Source organism: Varanus komodoensis, unplaced genomic scaffold, assembly GCF_004798865.1.
Source record: "Varanus komodoensis strain SLA01 unplaced genomic scaffold, ASM479886v1 scaffold27, whole genome shotgun sequence".
In the NCBI taxonomy this organism is placed as follows: Eukaryota; Metazoa; Chordata; class Lepidosauria; order Squamata; family Varanidae; genus Varanus; species Varanus komodoensis.
Window position 1 is genome coordinate 11,493,580 of NW_025335701.1, and position 19,577 is coordinate 11,513,156.

The window sequence follows — 19,577 nt, forward strand, 5'->3', positions numbered from 1 at the left end:
GTGCAAAGCCAGGGCCTTCTCCATGCTGCTCCCAGGTTCTGGCACTCCCTTTGGGGCAGGGCCAGGGTTGCTGCCTCTGGTCTCTACCCACCAGTAGGGAAAGGGCACTTCGTTCAATGACTTTGGCCTGTAAGTACGTCTCTTGGGTTGGACGCCAGTTGCTGTTCTTTGATTCTCCTTGCTGCATTTTTAATGTATTCTGCTTTAATCCATTTTATTATGCCTCTAAGACACTTTAAATGCCAATTTTTAGTAGAGCCAGGGTTACACTGCAATTAAATTGGGGAAAGTAGCAGCAAAAGGTACGGTTTTTATGGATAGAAGCGCTTTTTTGATAGCCCACAAATGCAGTTAATTTTTTAGCCAGTTTGGCAGCCATTTATGGAAAAGAACCCACTGGCCGTGCTGGGGCTGTGAACATCTCTGAAGGTTGTATTTGGGCAGCTAAAGCTTCTGTCCCTTTTGCCGCCGAGGACTGGCAGTGTACGATTTACTTTTCCAAACCTCTTCATCTGGAAGGTGCAGCCCAAAGCAGCAGCGGGCACAAGGCATCTCCAGGGGAGATCCTGGAGGCCTCCCGGGAGGGCTTCTGAGGCCGTTTGGTGAGAAGAGGGAACAGACCGAGAATTCTGGCAAGGCCACCGGCACCTTGGTGCAGCGGGAGGAAAGGCTCTGGGGTCCCGGGTGGCTGCTGGCTGCACCCCGGCCCCCCCAGGCGGTGTGGGAAAGTGAGCCAGAGGCCCACGGCTTTCCGGAACCACGTCCATCCTTAGGCCGGACACGAAGCTGGAGGGAGCGGGCGAGGAACAAAGCTCGGGAAACGTTCTAGATGGTGTCCTGTGCTAAAGGAGTCAACAAAAGCCAAATGGTCAAGTAGTTTTGAAGGCTGGGATGCTGAAGGTTTCTGATTTGGGCAGCTGAGGGGTGGCCTTCCTTCTGCAGAGGGGAGCAACGCAGGCAAAACCTGTGGAGGACCACAGTCCCTATCAGCCCTCACTGGCGGCTATGCTGGCTAGGCCTGATGGGGGTTGTAGTTCAGCGTGTCTAGAGCGTGATGGATTGTCACTCTTTCCCGAGGCAACCCAATGCCCCATCTTCAATCAGCACCGTTCCTTCCAAACTGGCGAGTCTTTTGAAGGTGTGGCCAGCAGCATCTCAGGGGACTTTACAGAGATATCCGGAAGCCCTCATCTCCTTCCCAAAAATGAACAGGCATGGTATTCTTTGGGAAAGGGTCAAATCCTTCCCCAGACTAGCATCCTCCTTGCACAAGAGGTCTTGGACTACAACTGCCAGCATCCCCAGACGTCCTCAGTGAGGCCTAGTCTGCAGTAAGGGAAAGCGTCAGTGGAAGGACCAAGCCAAATGCCCCCCCCCCCCCGCCACCCCAAACAAGCCACACGGAGGAAGTTTTAGTGAACTCCTCTGTAATCTCGTACAACTAACGGTGAGGTTCTGGAACGTGCACTGGCTTCACGAGACACGGCGTGGCTGGGGCGCTCCTGCCCCGGGAGCGCTTCCCCCGGTGCCGAGGCACAGAAAGCGGGGCTGGAGATGGGGAGAGAAGGGGACACGGGAGCCACAATTTACGGTTTGGCCGCTAGACACCATTTCCAGGTCTCACAAGGTGAAAAAAGGGCTCGTTTGCAACAGTGCAGAAAACACAACAACGCAAACAACCGTCAACAACAAGGCGACCTGAACCGGTCAAGGTGCTAAAGTGGGTAGCAGAGGCTAGAAAGCAGCTACAACATCGATCTGGGTGCCCAGTGGCCAGAGGGGCGGCGGCGGCGGCCGCACAGGGGTCAGGCGCGGTGCTTCTTGATGAAGTTGATCAGCCCGTTGGTGGAGGCATCGTGGGAGGCCACGGGGGCGTCCGAATCCAGCTCCGGCTCGATCTTCTTGGCCAGCTGCTTCCCGAGCTCAACGCTGTTTAAGCAGAAGGGAAAACGGAGGGTTTCCTCACCAGAACACCTTTTCGCAAGCAGCGGCCTCTCTCAGTCCTCACAATGACCCTGCGAGGGCTCGAGCCCGGCATGAAGTCACGTCCCAGGCGGCAGGGCCTTCTCCCACCTGGCCAGGTGGCTCATTCTTCCATCCTCGAAGGTGTTAATGTCTGATGCCAAATGTGGGATCCCAACCCCCCCAGAAGCGGGTGCCCTCCCTCCAAGGAAAAGCACCCAGGCATGGGTGGACTTACCCCCACTGGTCATAGCTGTTAATATCCCACACCACGCCCTGCACGAAGATCTTGTGTTCGTACATCGCTGCAAAGAGGATTAAGAAATGAAGGAAAAGGCCACCGAGGTTACGTTAAGGAAGTCTTTCCTTGTGAGCCCTTCAATTAACAGAAACAGCCAAGAGAAAGACGCTTACCAATTAAGGCTCCAAGAATGAACGGGTTGAGTTTAGTGAATACAATGGAATTGGTTGGGCGGTTTCCTTCGAAGACCTTTCGAGACAAACACAAGAAATGTGATTACACACCACTCCTCAGACACGAGGTCAAGACACACCACGCACTTCTTGCACACGAGTCACGCCGGACCACTTCTTCGGGTCCCTCGTTGCCACCTCCAGATCAGAAGCCACTGGGGAAGGAGGGGGTGCGTCTGCTTGTGCCCCACGTGTGGGTCTTCCCCAGACAGCTGGCTCGTGACCGTGGGGCGGATGGACTAACCACCCCTCCAGCCTGCTCCGGCACGGCTCCCGTGCTCCTGTAGCCACCGACTTGGCTTGGACCCCTCTTCCCACTAAACCCTGATGCACCAGCATATCCTTGTTTGCGCTCCTTGTTTCGGACTCCTCCCTCACCCACAAGCTTGCACGTGTATGCTCCTTGGGGCAGGGAGCTCCCAGCTCTCCTACACAAGGTCCAGAGCAGTGCTGCTTCCACCGAGGGGCTCAGCTTGTGCTCTTGACAGAATAAAGAGCTTTGCAAGAACGCCCCGATGCAAAGGTGAACCCAAGCCATGTCTGCCGCCAGGGTCAATAAGCAGCACACAGGGGATGACGGCCTTCGCTGTGCCCGTTTCCAGCTCTCCCGGGGTGCCTCGTCCACTCGGCCCCGTCACTGCAATTCCTCCAGCGGCCTTGGAAGGATGTCACCGCAGCCACCTGGCTGGGCTTTTGGTGAGATCTAAACCGGGCCGCATACCTTGTGCGGAAGCAGCTTCTCCAGAGCTTCTCCGCTCAGGCCGGACGCCTGCAGCTCCTTGCGCGCCTCCTCTGTTGTCTTGCCTTTCATTAAGGCTTCGGTCTGAGCAAGGAAGTTGGCCAGAAGGATCTAGCAGAAAAGAGGCAAGGTTCTTGTGGGGGACCTGAGCTGCGGTGACAGCGGCCACCTTTGGCATCCAGAAGGGGGCGCTTGGCTGCAATCAGTGGCACCTCCTGCTGGAAGGAGCAGGGAAGGTCTCTTCCTGGCCAAGAGGGCAGAGAACTGCTGCCGAGCCAAAGACTGGAGGGCACCATTTTGTGGCCTCGCTGGTGTGATGGGAGCACACGGGCACATGGGAAATTCCTGGAACGCTCCAGAAAATGTCTAGGAAGTATGGAAGCGGCCAGGCAACCTGTCCCCAGGCATCCTGCCTTTTTCTCTGGGGGGGCACTGGATGGGCTTGCAAGGACCCTTCGACCCGAAGGGGCGTTTCCCACCACACGCCCTGGAGGTCAGGAGCAGGGGAATGGCGGCGGAAAGGGCGGGCTGCCACAGCGCACATCTTCCCAGGTCACCCGGCGTCAAGAGCACAGGACACAAGGCTGGCAAAACCAGGTGCTGTGCGGCTCCCAAGCCGCCTTACCTTGTGATGGAGACCGTTCCTGATGGGATGCTGCGTCTGCGCCGGGATCAGGAAGTCGCATGGGATCATCCGCGTGCCTGCAAAGAGAGGGGACCATCTCACAAACGCAGCAAAGCATCACGCTGTCCTCTGCCACACGGCAAGGGCCCGGCGGCTGTCTACATGCTGCCGAAGCACTGGCCTTCTCGACCCCATCCCTGGGTTTTGCTGGCGGGGCTGATGGGACTTGAAGTCTAGCACGGCCTTCCCCAACCTGCTAGGGTCAAGAGGCATTTGGACCGCAACTCCCAGCATTCCCATCCAGCAGGGTGGGAGATGCAGTCCAAATGTGTCTGGAAGGCTCAAGATGGAGAAAGCTGGAAGGCTGCAGGTTCTCCGCAAGCTTCACAGGAGTCCCTCAGAGAACCGGCAGACCACCGGCCACCAGGTCCACCCTGGAGCTTCCTCGCTAACGCTCCGGGAAGCTACCTGCCCCAGTCCTCCGAGAGCCGCTGCTTTGGAAGCCCCCACCCCCCCGCCACACCTCAACAGACCACGACCATGCTTGGAGCACCTGGCGCCTCCACCGTACCTTGGTGGATCAGCTGATAGAAGGCGTGCTGCCCGTTGGTTCCAGGTTCGCCCCACACAATCGGACCGGTGTTGTAGTTCACCCGAGTGCCCTTCTTGGTGATGTACTTCCCATTGGACTCCATATCCCCCTGGGCAAGGGCAGAAGGGCAGGCGTCAGCCAAGGGCACACTTTGCTGGGATGCGCCCAGAAAGCGGACGGCGGCGAGCAGCAGGGCAAATGCGTCCGGAGTGCTGCGCAGGCCTCCAGCGAGCGGGCGAGGAGGAGCGCCACCAGGACGGACGGACGGACGGACGGAGGGCAGCCCCCAGCCCTCTACTGGGGGGCGTGGTGCACTGCGCCTGTAAACAGCCCTCTGCACACAACCCGTTTAGAGGTGCAGCGGGCCCCGTGCGGGGACTCTCCCCCCATGCGCAAGGCGGGCCTGAGGCCCCGAGCCGAGCAGCGTGTGGCGTGCGAGGCCACGGCGCCAGGGCGCCCCACCTGCTGGAAGTAGGCCGCGAAGCGGTGCATGTACTGGTCGTAGGGCAGCAGGGCGTGGGTTTCCGCGTTGTAGCAGTTGATGTACCAGATGCCCAGCATTGCCAGCACCACCGGCACGTTCTTCTCCAGGGGGGTGGTGCGGAAGTGGTTGTCCTGCCGCGCAGAGAGCACACAAACAAACCCGTGTCATCAAAGCGGCCCTGCAGCAGCAGCGCCACCCCAGACGCAAGCAAGCTCAGCTCCCTTGGGCAAAACCACCTCTTCCAAGCGCCAAAACGTCAGGTTTCGCCTCACAAATGTCGGCAAAGCTCCGAGTTTCACTGGGTTAAAATTCTAAGCCGGATCTGTGGATTTAGATGGCTGCTGGTGGTGGGCAGATTGCGGGGTAGGGGCCGAGCCAGGGGGGGGGAGCCAGCAGGTGAACCCCCCACCTTCAGCCGGAGGTTTAACAACTCCCCTCCAGCTGTGCAGCCTCTGAGCGCACGAAGATGGTGAACCAGGACTAAAACTAAGGGAGAAAGGGAAAAGGGTGTTGCTGCCATATGTGAGCTCAGAAAGGACCAGGCCAGCTGCTTGTTTTTGGGGAATGGCTCGAAAAGGGATGCGAAGCCGAGCTGGCCCCCGTGTATCTACCCCGCCTTCTGAGCCCTTTCCCCCCACCTGCGAGTGAAGCCCTTTCCCCATCACGGCTGGTGAGGAATGCGAGGAGCTTCCGTCCAGCACTCCAGTACTCGGCTGGATCGGGCCAAAGGCGATCTGGCCCGGCGTCCTGGTCGCGCAGGCGGGAGACGAACACACTGCCTGAGATTCAGCCTCCGTCATCCACGCTTTCAATTTTCTCGACCAAAGTGTGCTTCTCAACTATTGATCCCCCCAAAATAGGCCCACCCGCCTTAGCAGGAGGGCTGGACAGATGCTCGGAGGGCCACTGAGCCGGGAGGGCCGGTGAGGACACCGCTCAGCACAGCCGCACTGCCGGAGCAGGTGGCTTAACTGCCCTTTCGTGGGCGACGGCAATGGACCTTGGCCAGCGCTGAAGGTGAAGCGGAGATGCAAAGAGGCAGCCAGAGATGGTGAGGGTGGGCAGAGCCCCCCCCAGTCCTGCCAAGAAGCTAGACGGCCGCGCCCGACCACGGAGGGTGGCAGGGCACCCCGTACTCACCATCCAGTGCGCCCCCGCCAGCAGCTTCTCAAAGTTGTCAAAACCTAGAGAGAGCGCCAAATGGGACGCGTTCAGCCTCTTTCCAAGATCTACGCACCCATCGCGTGTTCCGGCTGCGAGGCTCGCCACCTCAGAGATCCTTATTCTGCATGATCTGCATCCCTTCACAGCAGCCCCAAGTTTTGCCGCTATGAAGCTCCATCCGCGTGGTGAAGCACGTTTTGTGGCCAATTTGCCCCACTGGCTCGGGGGCGGAGGACACGGCCCCAGATGCGGGGTGCTGAAGCTCTGCCTTGGCCCCCCATCTTCCCCTGTGGGGCCCTCGGCCTTTCCAACCACCACTTGTTTGGGGGTTTCCTGGCAGACAACTCTCCACACTCAAGTTTGCTTCCTGGCAGGGAGAGCGTACGGTGAAAGGCCCACCTCAGCGCTAAGCCAGTAAAAACCTTGCACTGCCCACGTGAGAAGCAGAGGGGTCCGGCCAACTCTGTTTCATAGGCAGAACACGTGAATGTGCCAGTGGTGCAGTTGTGAGCTTTTCAATTGCTTCCTTGACTGTGTCTCCCAACAGGTATGACATTCTTTATGGCAAAGAAAAACTTCCATCAAAAGGAGTTACTGGGGCTTTCATGCCGCCCCAGCGGGAATCTGGTGCAGCTGGGAGGAGGGTTACGTACCAATGTGCAGGGCGATAGAGAGACCAATGGCTGACCAGAGTGAGTAACGGCCTCCAACCCACTGCAAAAAAAAGACGGGTGGGGGAGATGGGACGCTTATCCGGGGAACAGCAAAGAAACCTGGAGGCCCGAGAAGATCACGCTGGGCAAAGCACTCGGTGAGGCAAGCGGGGTCTATGGCAGGCTGGGCCACAAGGCCGAGCCGCGGCCACGAAAGGGACCGACGGGCCCCTTGGGGTGACCTATCGGAACAGAACCCATGCTTGACGCAAGTGAGGATATTTAGAAAGGAACCTGAGCAGCAGGAGAGAAACACGTTGGGGAAGGAGCACCGCTGGCAGAAGGCGCTGCAGCAGCTTCTGCGTGCAGTATTTTCGGCAGCGCCCCGCACCCGGCATGGAGCGCGCGCCACGTGGCAGCCGAGACGTCGCTGCTGTCCGCAGCCAGGCGAATCAGGTGCGCGTGGGAAACTGGCCCGGGGCTGAAGGACAGCTGAACTGCCCCGCAAACAGTGAGCGGCAGCGTAGGCTTCGCGTTCCCGGGGCAGCACCTGCTGCTGCACCAGCGCTCACGGTCCGCAGCAAACGCTTCGGAGGAGCAGCCGGCAGCGTCTACGACCGGAGGCCAGCGGGGCGAGCAGCACAGACGGGAAGGAGACCTCTGGCTCTTCGCGGCAGCACGACGACTGGGACCGCGCAGGGCGCCCGATGCAGGCCAGGCGTGCGACGCAGGCCTGCTCCTCCCACGGGTCCCTGGCGAGCCCCGAGTTCCTGATGCTTTGCTGCGAGGCCGTTCCGGCCACCCGGATCCAAGTCCCAGTGCTGCACTTTGCCCGCCTTGCTTTCCAGGACGCCTGCCCTTTACTGACCTGGATTATATACATTAGGGTCTCACCGACAAATGTCAGTGCTTAGAATAGCCTCTTAAGGGCAAAGACGGGATCGGTGAACGGTCTCCTGTTACCCAGCAGCTGTGCAGACCAGCCGGGTCCGAAGGCCTCGCAAGCGACCTCCGTGGCGCTTGCGGCACGAGGCCTCTCACAAGAGGATCCCCACTTGCTCGTGACGGAGGATCCCCGCTGGGGGCCGTGGCATCTGCGCACCGTCTGCAGTGCCATCCTTGTCTCGCGGGCACCGGAGGAGGAGCGGGGCCACAGGGCGCGCCCCCTCCCCAAGGGAGTTAAAAGGGCAGCTCCACCAGGGCTGCCGCAAGACTCTGATCCTTGCGGGCAGCTTGGGAAGGGTGCTTCCTTCTCATGAGCAAGGGCTTGGGTCCCCGGGGACCACTCCCCTGCCCGCCACCCTCACCCCCAACCACCGATTACGGGGTGGCTCCTGCCTTCACGCTGTTTTACCCCCCTCTACAGGGCTCCCACGGTTCTCCTGCGGGGCCCAATGGAAGATGCCGGGATTTCTGCCCCCCCATGCATTCAGCCCCACCCCATCCCACCCCCATGGGACTGTCCCCCAGCCCTCAAGAGCATCTCTGAACTGGAATGTGGCCTTCAGGCTGAAGAGAGGCCAGGCCCCTGAAAGAAGAGCTTCCAGGGAGGAAGGGGCAAGCTTCGGACCCTGCCTGGGGCGCAGCTGTGGGGCCCGCCCAAGGCAAGACCGGCTGCGTGCTGGGCTGGGGTTCGCCGTCAGGCGCTGGGGCGGGATCAGAGGAGGTGCGGCGGCAGAGGGCCGGATTCCCGCAAACAAGGACCGGCCCCGCCGGCAAGCGCTGCCTGGCCCAAGCGGTGCACTTACGTCCCAAAACTCGAACATGTTCTGCGTGTCAATTCCAAAGTCTTTCACTTTCGGCTAGAGAGAGAGCGAGGAAAGCGATGGTTAGATTCCCACGGCGGTTGCAGGGAGACCTGCACAAAGCCGGCCAACCAGGGGCCATTCCTCAATGTTGGAAGCAGTTCCAAGCCCCACCGGTACCTCCCAAGAAGGGGAAAAGGGCAGCTGTGGAGCTCAGCAGGGCAGCCCTCTCTCTGCGTGCCCCAAATCCAGAGCGTCTCCTGGGGGGGCAGAGTGGGGAAGCCACCCTGCTGTTCCAGCACAGCCTCGCCAAGACCGGCGCCCCCCTGAAGCCAGCAGGTAGGTTGCTTCACTCTTGCCCTGCATTTCGCTAGGGACTTGAGCCGGTTCTTTTTAAACGAGCTTCTGAGTTTGCCGATGCTTAATCTACGTATTGCTAGTCTTGTCTTCGCGCGACTTTTCTTTTTGCTCCAGATGCTAGTTTTCGCCACTAAACCTGCTCTGATATTATTTCTGATTTTGTGCTGATACTTTAAGAGATTATGAGTCCCAGGGAGGGAAACAAGAAGGGTAGAAATGAGAACGTAGTTCCAAATGCTGGCTGGGGATGATGGGAGCTTTAGTCCAACCCATCAGACACGCACTGGATTAGAAAGGACGCTCCACAGCTCTTGGCTACATCAGAGGTGACACAGGAGGGTTCAGGATGCGAAAAAGGTTGCTTCCTCCATTTTCAAAGCATCCACATGGGTACCAATTAGCAAAACGGGAGGTCTGGGGCGCCCGGTCCCCTGTGCCATGTCCCTTTGACTCTTGAATACAGCCATGAAACTACAAGGTGGTTTCTTCGAGCTACACGAGTGGACACTTACCCCGTTGGTGGAGAGGGCGACAAAGTGCTTGGCCACAGCAGCGGGCTTTGAAAAGCAATGAAAAAAGAGGGTTAGGGGCAGACAGACATCTTGCAAAGCTGGCGTTTCGCTTTGGGGCAGCACAAGGAGGTTTTTCACTGCATCGAGGACACATCATTGTCAGATGTGAATCCTGGGCAGGGCGAGGCCTGCGGGGCAAATGGCCAAAAACTGACTGGCTCACATCGTCCCCGGCACCAGGGCACAGGGCCCTCCTGGGGTCCCAATCCAGGCCCCCCCCCGATGCTGCACCCCTCCCCTGATCCCACCACCCTCTTCCTCCCCAACCACAGGCCGTTTGCGGTTTCCGTGCACCTTCTCCCTCGATCTCACAGGCTGAAGGGCGCCCGAGGTTTTGTGGATGGTAGGAAGGGCTTTTGGCGAAGGTGCGCTGGCAGTTCTGGGCCTCCCTCTTGCCTTCAGCCAGCCCACAACCGGACGCGCCCCCGGAATTTGGTTCTGCACCCCAGAGAGAGCGGATGCAGCGCCGCTCACAGAAGGGCGCTTGGGAATGCTGTCGGGAGCAAGCGCACGGCTGTGCTCGTGTGAGCGTAGGCGCAGGTGCCCACAGCCTCTGGGCTGCCCGCGGCTGGGGGAGCAGGGCAGCCGCCACCCCAGCTCTGGGGCAGAAGCGGCTGGTGCATCCCGCCAAAGGGCCGGCTCGCGACGGTAAGGAGGGTCCAGCAGGAGGCGGCACAGGCATCCAGAAGGCCGGGGGGAGGAGGCAACATGGCCGCCCAGGGACCGCCATGTTCAGCTGAAAGTGCGTGGGCGGCCTTTCTTGCACTTGCTTTGGCCTTCTGGCTCCAGGGCAACTTGGAATCAAGGCTGAAAACAATGCACAAGCTCCCGTGCTGTTTGATGCTCCCAGCGAGGCCTCTGTGGGCACTGCTAGGGAATCCTGGGAAATCGTGTGGCAGAGCCAGGGCTTGTGGGGGCTGAGAGCTGTGGCGCCTGCTAGCCCTGCCTCTTTTTTAAAGGAGCAGGGCCTATCGCCTGGACTCCCACGTTCATCGGGCAAGCCCCAAGCCGGCTCCTCTGGATTCCACTTTGCCGGGCACTCTGGGGGAGCCCTCGCCCCATTTCCAGAGCTGCTGCTGTTTCTGGGCCACAGAGCCCAGCCCTGGGATGGAGGGAGACGGGCAGGCACAGCTCTGAGCTCTTCAACTGCCCCACACTCTCAGAGATTCCAGAGCAACACAGTCTGAGCCTCCCCCACGCTGGAGCGACAGCTTCCGACCGTTCCCCGCCAGGTGTTCTGCAACGTCACCCGAGACGGGGGCGGGTGAGCGGGTGAAGACGCGGCAGCAGGGAGAGATCCTTGTCAGAGGGTTATCAGAGCCCAGGGGCTCCGTTAAGGACGTCTATTCATAGCTCAGGCATCTGCCCTGGAAAGGCCAAGCCCCGTCTCCAGGCCAGCCAGTGGCGGGAGCTGCCAAGAGGCTTCCCGGCACGTTGGAGCTTGTCTGTGTCTCCGGGTGCCTCATCACAGCCCTGGCGTTGTGGCACGGCACGGCACGGCACGGCACGCCAAAGCAGGAACAGAGCGAGCCACTGGGCCCCGGACTGGCACGATGGGTCGGACGTTTCCAGCCCAGGCACGCCCCTTGGGACAGATACCAGCCCTGCTCTCTCCTGGGCTTGCATGGCACAAGCAAACCACCGCTAACCATATTTCGCTCATAAACCAGAGTCTGAATCCACGGCTCAAAGGCCTGGTTCACACAGGACACCACACCATGGTGTGGCTTGCTGAACTGGGGCTCTCCGAGGGGTCCAAGCCCACCCACCCATGCAGACCGTGGCTTGTTAAGCAGTTGACGATGCCTAAGCCATGCCTCGTCTGAACCCAGAACCATGGCTTACCTCTGGCTTGCCCGAGCCACTTTCTGCACTGAAACAGAGATAGGACGGAAACGGAGAGAACAAGGCAAGATGAAGTGCCCTCCTATGTATCCTAACCCTGTGGCAGAAATACTTCCTAGCAAGAACTGCCTGAAGATGCAACTGTTCCAAATGTTGGAAAAATGGGCAGGAGAGACACAGACCAGAAATGACGACAACACCCCACCACGTCTCTGGGAAGCACTGCAGGAGCTACGTTTGCCGACTAACTTATTTGCCGAGTCGAGTCCATGCCAAGTAGCGCATGATAAACTTTTCACTTACGTCTTTCGCAGTCTGAAGGAACCACTCTTTAGCTGTTTCCGCATTAGTGATGGTTTCTTGGGTGGTAAAAGTCTGCGTGTTACAGGGGTGTGGAAAGAAACAGGATTAGAATCCTGGCCCAGGGATCAAGGCAGAATTTACGCAACAAGGCTGCTCCAACTGGCCTGGCCACGGCAGCCCTTCTCAACCTCTGGAGCAGGGCAGTCCGACTTTTTGTACCTCGAGGGCCGCATGAGGACTCTGGCACAGAACCCAGCGGCTGCACTGCACCCCTCTGGGGGCTCCCGGCCCTTCCTTCCCTGTTCCACCCAGAATAACACCCCCTGGGCCCCCCCCCCCCGCCTTCAACACTGTGTGAACATCAGAACAGTCGCAGCTGTTCGATACCAGCTTCCCAGGCAGACCTACCTAAATGCTGCCTAGCAGGAACAAAGAGCTGCAGAGGGACCCGTGGGAGTGTTAAGGCACTTCTCCCAAACAGTGCAAGCCACGGAAGTTATTTTCAAAGCTATTTATCTGCACATCCCCCGGTTCCAGTCCACCTTCTGTTCTCAAAACAGAATTCTGTGTTCACGTGCAGAATGTGCTCAAGGGTGTCCCATAAATGTGTTTGTGTTGCGTCTACCACAGGAAGAGGAGAGATGCCAAGAAGACACGTAACTCCCATCATCCACATCTCCAGCTTTGGTGATAACACAAGAGGCTGAACAATTTTTGAGCCAATCTTTTGTTCACCCAGGCTTTCCGGAAAAAAATATTATTTCTCTTCCTCATGTTATGTTGCTTCTGTGTGAACTGCCTTATGCTTTAAACAGTGGAGTAAGAAGTCATGTTCCCCAAAATTCTGCACCCACGACGTTTGGTGTCTTTTCTGTTTAATGCCAACACAGACACGCACGCCGCTTTTTACTTGGGAAAAAGGTTAAACAGGAGAGTCACATGCAACTTGACGTATCCACCTGATAAAGCGCCCGTGATGGGACCACCCCGGGGAGATTCACCGAGAATGCTGCAACGGACACAGCCCTTCCCGTGACCACCAACTTCAAAATGTGCTCTAGCTCAACAAAGCCAGAAACTGCGTTTTGCACGCCACGATTTGTTCCCCCTGGGCTTGGGACAACTGGAAGGGCTCATTAGCACAAAAAAGGAGAATACTTTATGAATCGGGGAGGCATGGTCAGTCATGCAGTTCCGCAAGGGCCGAGCTGCCCATTGGCGTGCATTCAAGCGTTAAAAGGCCGCTTGTGGGCCAGCAACACTTCCCCTCCTCTCCTGTCCATCTCTGAAATGGGTTGATTATACAACAAGGGCTCGCCGAGAAAGCAAGCTTTCAATGCCATTCACTCCCGTCCAAATCTATCCAATTATCTATCGGCGACCTGGCAGAGCCAAGCCGGGGGGGTGGCGGTTGTCCCAATGGCTTTCCGGAGGACCCGCAGCAGCGTCGTCTGGCACACAAAAGCGGAGCCGGCAGTTGGGACGGCTGCCTGCATAGCTGAGCCTTGTCAAGGTTCCGCCGTCGCTTCCAGGATGAGTTCATGAGAGACCCGAGCACCACAGACCGCCCGGCACGTCAGCAGCGTCCATTAAGAGCGGCAGCCTCTCAACTCCACGCATCATTATCCAATGTAAAAGCGGGGCCTTGTCCTTCCTTCCAAACCGGGGCTGCCAACTTCGGCAAGCCCAGGGGCACAGCCGCCCACCCGCCTGGTCTCCGATGCAGACAATATGCCGAGACCGGTTCTGCAGCTCCCAGATGGATCCCGACTCCCACTCAACCTCCACATTCAATCGCCAGACAGGTGTTACAACACCCTCACCACTGAGGAAAAGTCTGGAGCCAATCACACAACTCCCCCATTACCTGCTGGGCCCGTAAGGCACACATCACAACCACCCCACGACGTGTGCACCGCTCATCCAAATCAGGACACTGTGGTTGCATCATGGGTTGAGCAACCCACAGTTCACCTCCCTGCCAACTATAGATTACCTGATCGTAAGCTACAGCATCCGAGGGAGTTGATGGCTTCACTACCCCACAAGCTATCCAGTTTTGGTATGAAGGAGCGCGCAGTTAACATGTCTTGGGGAGGGAAGGTTTTCAGCAGATCTACAGAAAGAACTAGTCGGGCTGCCTCCAAGCTGAGCACGGCATTAAGTTTGGACCCTCAAGCAGAAATTGCATCATTCACCTGTTATTTTGATAATTACCTTTACTAACCAGGCTCTTTAAGATGTTGGTATTTTTACTGCTGTATGGATTGTTTAGGATGGTTCTTTGGGAGATTAACGATGAGAAACTGCCCCGTGAGCCCGTCAGCTGCAGGAGGGTGTGAGCATGTGCCCTTTGGAGGAGGAGTGCTCCGGAGAGTCAGACTGAGGCAATTCCAGTCCCACAGTGTCAACCGATCGGAGCCAGAAAATCCCCAGTCCTGGCCAACCACCTGCTGCCTTGATCGGCACACAGGACAATTAAACTGCAGGCCGATGGGGCAAGCCAGGCCGGGTGGGACTGAGCCATCCACGTGAGCTCGTTGCTTGTTCATCTTGACATCCAAATCCAGAGGTGAATCCAAGGAAGAACTGGGATCCCAGTTCTGGTAGCTCCCAACAAACGCGCATCACGCTAAAAGACCGGGAGATGCCCTTGGGCTCCTTCGCTCACTGGGAAGGCTGCCGGGGGCAAAAATGGCTGCGCCCCCTTGTCCCCCCACTGGCTGTGATGCGTGAATTGGGCCCCCAGCTGGGGACTGGTGCACTTCCGTGCTTCACTTTCCCATCTCCCAGGACACACCTGGGCAAATCGCCTTTACAGGTAGTGCTCATGCAAGAGGGAAACACGAAGATGCTCCTAGATCAGGACGTACCTTCGATGCAATGATGAAGAGGGTCGTTTCTGGACTGAGCTGGGCCAAAGTTTTAGCCATGTGAGTTCCATCGATGTTGGACACAAACCAGACGTGCGGCCCGCCTTTGGAGTACGGCTTGAGGGCTTCCGTCACCATGAGGGGGCCCTGGAGAAACGGGAATGCCCGTGAGCGCTCCTCTGGGCAAGGCGCCTCCTCCCTCCGAAGCGGCAGGGGAAAATGAGCTCACCAAGTCAGATCCACCAATGCCGACATTGACTACATCAGTAATGGCTTTTCCAGTGTAGCCCTTCCAATCGCCGCTGCGGACTTTCTGCAAAGACACATGCCAGATCAGACGGCATTTATTCAGGCCTTATATTTAAATCCACCTTTTCCTGCAAAGAACCCAAGGGGAATGCAAACCTCGTTTCATTTCTGGATGCAAAGTATTATGGCAACGAGGAAAGAGAGGTGATGAATGTTTACAAGCGAAGAGTTGGACAGGCACAATAATTATCTATGGATAGCATATATACTAGGAATTATTTTCACTCCAACTACAGACAAATTTGATGCAATTTGTACCTGCCGAAAGTCTGGACAGTTTAGGGTTGTCACACGGCGCGTGAGGCAAGAGTTGCCACGGTGCCCCGTAAGCTGCAAGAAGACAGAAACTCTCCCTACCTGGCAGAACTGCTTCATTTTCTCCAGCACTTTGTTCACTTCGGGGACCACATCCTTGCCTTCCACCAATACCGGCGTGTTGGAGCGGTTCCGCAGAGCGATGTGGAGCACGGCACGGTTCTGAAACACGGAGGGGGCACGAGGCAGTCAGAGACCGTGTGGCCCACAAGGCCTCCTTCGGAGCACGCCCCCAGACGCAGAATCGGGTCACGCCGTATTCTGCCTCTGTGAAAGAACACACCCTTGGGACGGGCTCCCCAGGCACCTCTCCTTGGAATGCCCCCAGGGCATGGCCCACCTACCCTTGGGGTAAATAATTCACCTGCTCCAGCACCCAAAGCCCCTCGGAACGGATTCGGGCCCCATCCAGCCCCGGAGGAGGGCCTGCGCACCAGGCAAAAATGGGCCATACCTCAGTGAAGTTGATCTTTTCTCCAGTAAACATCTGCTCTCTGGCTTTCTCGACGCCCCGTGATTTGGCCTGGAAGGGCAAGGCAACCAACCGTTCAGTCCAAGAGCAAACAGGTTCCAAAGGCACTGGCCCCGCGGGCCCTCCCCGCTTGCCCCACCGTCGCACGGCTGGGCCCGCGTGGCTGCACCCCTTCGGGTGCACGGATGCCCTGGTGCCCACGGAGCATGGCACCTCCCTGCCCTCCACCTCTTCCTCCTCAAAATCAGAACAAGGTTCAACATTTCGCTTCCTTTACGCAGCAAGATGGGGGCTTGTTTTGCGGCTGCCACGACACCCTCGGATGGGCCAGGCGCCATCTCCCATCATTCCATTGCGCTGGATGGGTATTATTTATTAAAACTTTTATATGCTGTCACCACATGCCTTGGCATCTCAGGACAGGCTCACAACACATACAATTAGAAACAATAAAACAATTACAAATGCCATAAAATATTATATAAAAACAAAAAGGCGCTTAACGATAAAATATTAATTTTTAAAAATAGTAATTAAATAAAAAGGTTTTAACCTGGCGCTGAAAAGAATATAAACTCTGCGCCAGGCGCACCTCTCCAGGGAGCGGATTCCACCATCTGGGCGCCACTGCAGAGAAGGCCCTGCCAGTTCGTTTTATCTCCTTTAAGAGGGCTCCCAGAGCAAAGCCTCTCCCACAGACCTCAAGGGGCGTGAGGGCATGCAAGGGAAGGGGAGCTCCTTCAGCTATCCTGGGTCCAGGCTGTTCAGGGCTTTATAGGTTAAAACCAGCACCCTGAATTGGGCCCAGACTTCAACTGGCAGCCAGTGTAGCTGGTAGAGGACCGGGTATGATGGGACTTGTAGTCAAGCACAGCTGCGGAGCACAAGGTTGGGAGAAGCTGCTGCAAAGCGCTACACAGCCCGAAGCCACTACGCAAATGAGTGCTTAATTACCAGTTCCATTAGCATCTTCATTACATCTTCCGTGATAAGGTTCTTGGAATAGTCCACCAAGATGTCTCCATGTTCACTGTTCAGTGTCAAACTGTCAGAAATAATGAGAGGTCATTATGCTTATAAATTAACCTTTTCCTACTTAGTACATGAAAGGAGGCAAGCTTCTCCATCATTTTTGCTGTAGATATTATAATAGTTGCAATTTTAAAACACCGCTTTGCTTGGATAGCTTTTTAGATAATATGCATTCCCAAACAGGGAGCACAAGTGGTTTTTTCCTATTCGTACACACCCATTCATAAAGAGAACCAAACCAAAAAACCAAAACCAGTCGCTCTCTAAAAATCAGGAATATCAGGAGAGCCAGTGTGGCATAGTGGTGAAGAGCACGGGACTGGGACTCAGGCGATCCGGGTTCGAGTCCCCGCTCAGCCATGGAGCCCACTGGGTGACTTTGGGCCAGTCACAGGCGCTCAGCCCAACCTACCTCACAGGGTTGTTGTTGTGGGGATAAGATAGAGGAGAATGATTAAGCTGCCTTGAGCCCTTATAAATCGGTAAATAAATAAATAAAATATTTTAAGAATGCGGGCAGCTGAAAAATAAGCCCCGAGCTCTTTCCATCCAGCAGGGAAACCTAAGTGGAACAAGCCTGCTAGATCCTGCTTCACGTGAAGCACACGTGATCAAAGCAGCAAATCGCATCTGAACATGATTTATGTACGATTTATGTATCAGGTTTATATCTTTTCTGGTTGTAAAGAACTCAAAGTGGCTTACACTGTTCTCCTGCTTTCCATCTTATCCCCACAACCCAGCGAGGTCGGCTGGGCTGAGAGTCTGTGACTGGCCCAAAGTCACCCAGGGCTGAGCAGGGACTGGAACCCGGCTCGCCCGAGCCTCAGCCTTGCACCGCAGTGGGATTCCCTCTCTCGCCCATCAGCCCTTGGCCTGGTCTAGCGGGAGGCAGGGGGGAACTCCTTGACCTTTCTACTTAACACCACGAAAATTGAAAGCGTGGCAACAGAGGCTGCGAATCTCAGGCGGTAAGTTCGTCTCCCGCCTGCGCGACCAGGACGCCGGACCAGATCGCCTTTGGCCCGATCCAGCCAAGTACTGGTGTGCTGGACGGAAGCTCCTCGCATTCCTCACCAGCCATGATGCTGGGCGTTGTAGTCCAATGCAGGAAGCCAGGTGGGGAGTGTGCGGCCCCAGCCTGGCTTTCTCGACGGGCAGGTCCCGCAGCTGCACTGGCCCTGGGCAAGCCCCGGGGCGGACTGTGCAGGACGAGCCAAGCATGCCAGAGGGAGAGCCAGGCAGCGCAGCGTGCGAAGGGACGTGCGGCCAGGCGGGTGGCATGCCCTGCGGGAGGGGCTCGTCTGGGCACAGCCCCCCTCGCGCTGCTCCGGCTCAACTGGCCCGAGGCTGGCCTGGAACCCTCGCCTCTTTACTGTCTGCAGCCCCGGGCAATGCCGGCCCGCGACCTCTGCGCACTGTGGGGAGGCGAGTGGGAAGCCGGCTCGATTGCTGCACCGAGAGTGCCGAAGGGCCTGTGCGTGACACCGAGCACGGACGCTGCGCGCAGAAGGCTGCAGCCTGGGATCGCGACCTCCCAAGTGTGCCCTGGGCAAGACTCAGCAGAGAAGGCCCCTGTGCCTGGAAAAGTCAAAGGCAGGAGAAGGGGAAGGCGGGCTGAGAGGAATGGACTCCACAGAGAGAAGGAAAAGCCACTGGCTCCAACGCATCCAAGGATGACCAGCCGCGTTTTCGGCAAGGAGCATCCTTGCAACAGCCCTGGCGCCCCAGCTCAAGGCACATCATCTGGGGGCAACAGTGGAGAAACGCGGCACCCGAGGGACCAGAAGGGCCCCTGGACAGGCAACCTGAAAAAGACTGAGAAACCATCGAGAGAAAGCTGCTGCCTTCCCTTATTTTTACGTCGGTTGTCCCTGCACAGTGACTTCCTCCTTGAAAAGGGGAAGGCATGGGGGGCACCATCCGTCCTGCAGTCCGCAGAACCGGGAAGCTGCCCTGCCTCACCTCGGAGGGGGGGCATTTTAAACACCGCCGGGCAACTTTCTGCCCGCTTAGGGAAGGCGGGGACTTTTGGGGACCCTCTTCTGAGCCCGCACAGGATTTGGGCTCTTCATCAGTGGCTCACAAGTGGCCCCGGAGAAATGGGCCCCGGGACCGATTCAGAATGCCACATCGCTAGCCCTGGGCTTGTTTCGCTGCACAAGCAGTAAATACAGGAAGCCGCTTCGAGCAGGGCCGGAATGGCAGCGGCCGCTTCCTGGTTCAGCTTCTGCAGGCCTCTCGGCCACCCACCGCTCCCGGGAGGCGGCCGGGGGCTTCCGCAGGGCGCTCTCAGGCCCCGCGGCTGCCGGAGGAGCGGCAAAGGCGCGCGCGCCACGCACGAGCCCGCGTCCGTTTCCCGCATGCGGATGTGACGGGCAAGCGGCGGCCGATGGCGGCGCGCAACCTCCGGGCGGGGGGCGAGGCGACTTCCAGCACGCCGGGAGGGCGGCCGCGGGCAGAGCTCCCCCGCGGGGCAGCCGCCACCCCGAGCCCCCTTCCCGGCCAGGAAAAACCCCAGGAGAGGTTTGCAGAAGGCGCAGCCCCCGCGGGCGGGCCCCGGCGAGAGGGAGCAGCCCCGCTGGAGGGAAGCAGCGGAGGCCTCCCCGCGGGTGGGGACGATGGGAGCTGGAGTGCAAGCTCCCTGCAGCGGCGCCTGCATTCCCGCCCCGCGCAGCCGGGTGGCCAGCAGCCGCTCCGCCGCGCTCCTCGCGGGGAAGGGGGCCTCGAGCGCGGCGGGAGCCGGGCGCCTGAAGGGGGGCTTGGGGAGGCCGGAGCCCGCCCATTCAGCCGTGCTGCACGGTTTCCCACCGGAGCTCCCCGGCTGGGGATGATGGGAGCTGGAGCCCCCCGCCCGCCCCTACGTCCGAGGGAGCGCGCGGTGACTCAGCCCCGGGCGCTCCACGCGGCGGGGCCGCAATGGCCGGCAAAGCCGTGCCTCCCCGCACGTAGCATCCGGGCGCAGGGCGGCGTCAAGGGCGGCCGGCCGGGCGGGCGGGGAGGCGGCGGCGGCCTCGTGCCCCGACGCGCCGGGCTGCGGCACGATCGCGCCCCCGCC

At 58.4% G+C, this 19,577-nt stretch overlaps 1 protein-coding gene across 1 annotated transcript; it reads right to left on the reverse strand.

The window, feature by feature from the left end:
* Nucleotides 1-1,410: 1,410 nt before the first annotated feature.
* On the reverse strand, nucleotides 1,411-19,181 carry GPI (glucose-6-phosphate isomerase). Its single transcript, XM_044433926.1, has 19 exons — nucleotides 18,773-19,181; nucleotides 17,597-18,077; nucleotides 16,442-16,532; nucleotides 15,470-15,538; nucleotides 15,058-15,177; nucleotides 14,621-14,704; nucleotides 14,392-14,538; nucleotides 11,519-11,590; nucleotides 9,311-9,355; nucleotides 8,442-8,495; nucleotides 6,694-6,754; nucleotides 6,017-6,060; nucleotides 4,855-5,007; nucleotides 4,372-4,501; nucleotides 3,801-3,877; nucleotides 3,158-3,286; nucleotides 2,377-2,452; nucleotides 2,201-2,267; nucleotides 1,411-1,929 (listed from the first exon to the last, which is right to left on the reverse strand). The coding sequence occupies exons 1-19, from the start codon at nucleotides 19,179-19,181 to the stop codon at nucleotides 1,806-1,808; spliced, it is 2,433 nt and encodes an 810-aa protein (XP_044289861.1). The 3' UTR covers nucleotides 1,411-1,805.
* Nucleotides 19,182-19,577: the final 396 nt, after the last annotated feature.

Bases quoted from the DNA above. Each gene is read 5' to 3' on its own strand.
- GPI (XM_044433926.1), bottom strand. From the start codon at position 19,181: ATGCAGGCGCCGCTGCAGGGAGCTTGCACTCCAGCTCCCATCGTCCCC. The intron at 15,178-15,469 runs GTATGGCCCATT...TCCGTGTTTCAG, and splicing joins AAAAGATCAACTTCACTGAG to AACCGTGCCGTGCTCCACAT. The intron at 2,268-2,376 runs GTAAGCGTCTTT...TCCTCTTTGCAG, and splicing joins CATTCTTGGAGCCTTAATTG to CGATGTACGAACACAAGATC.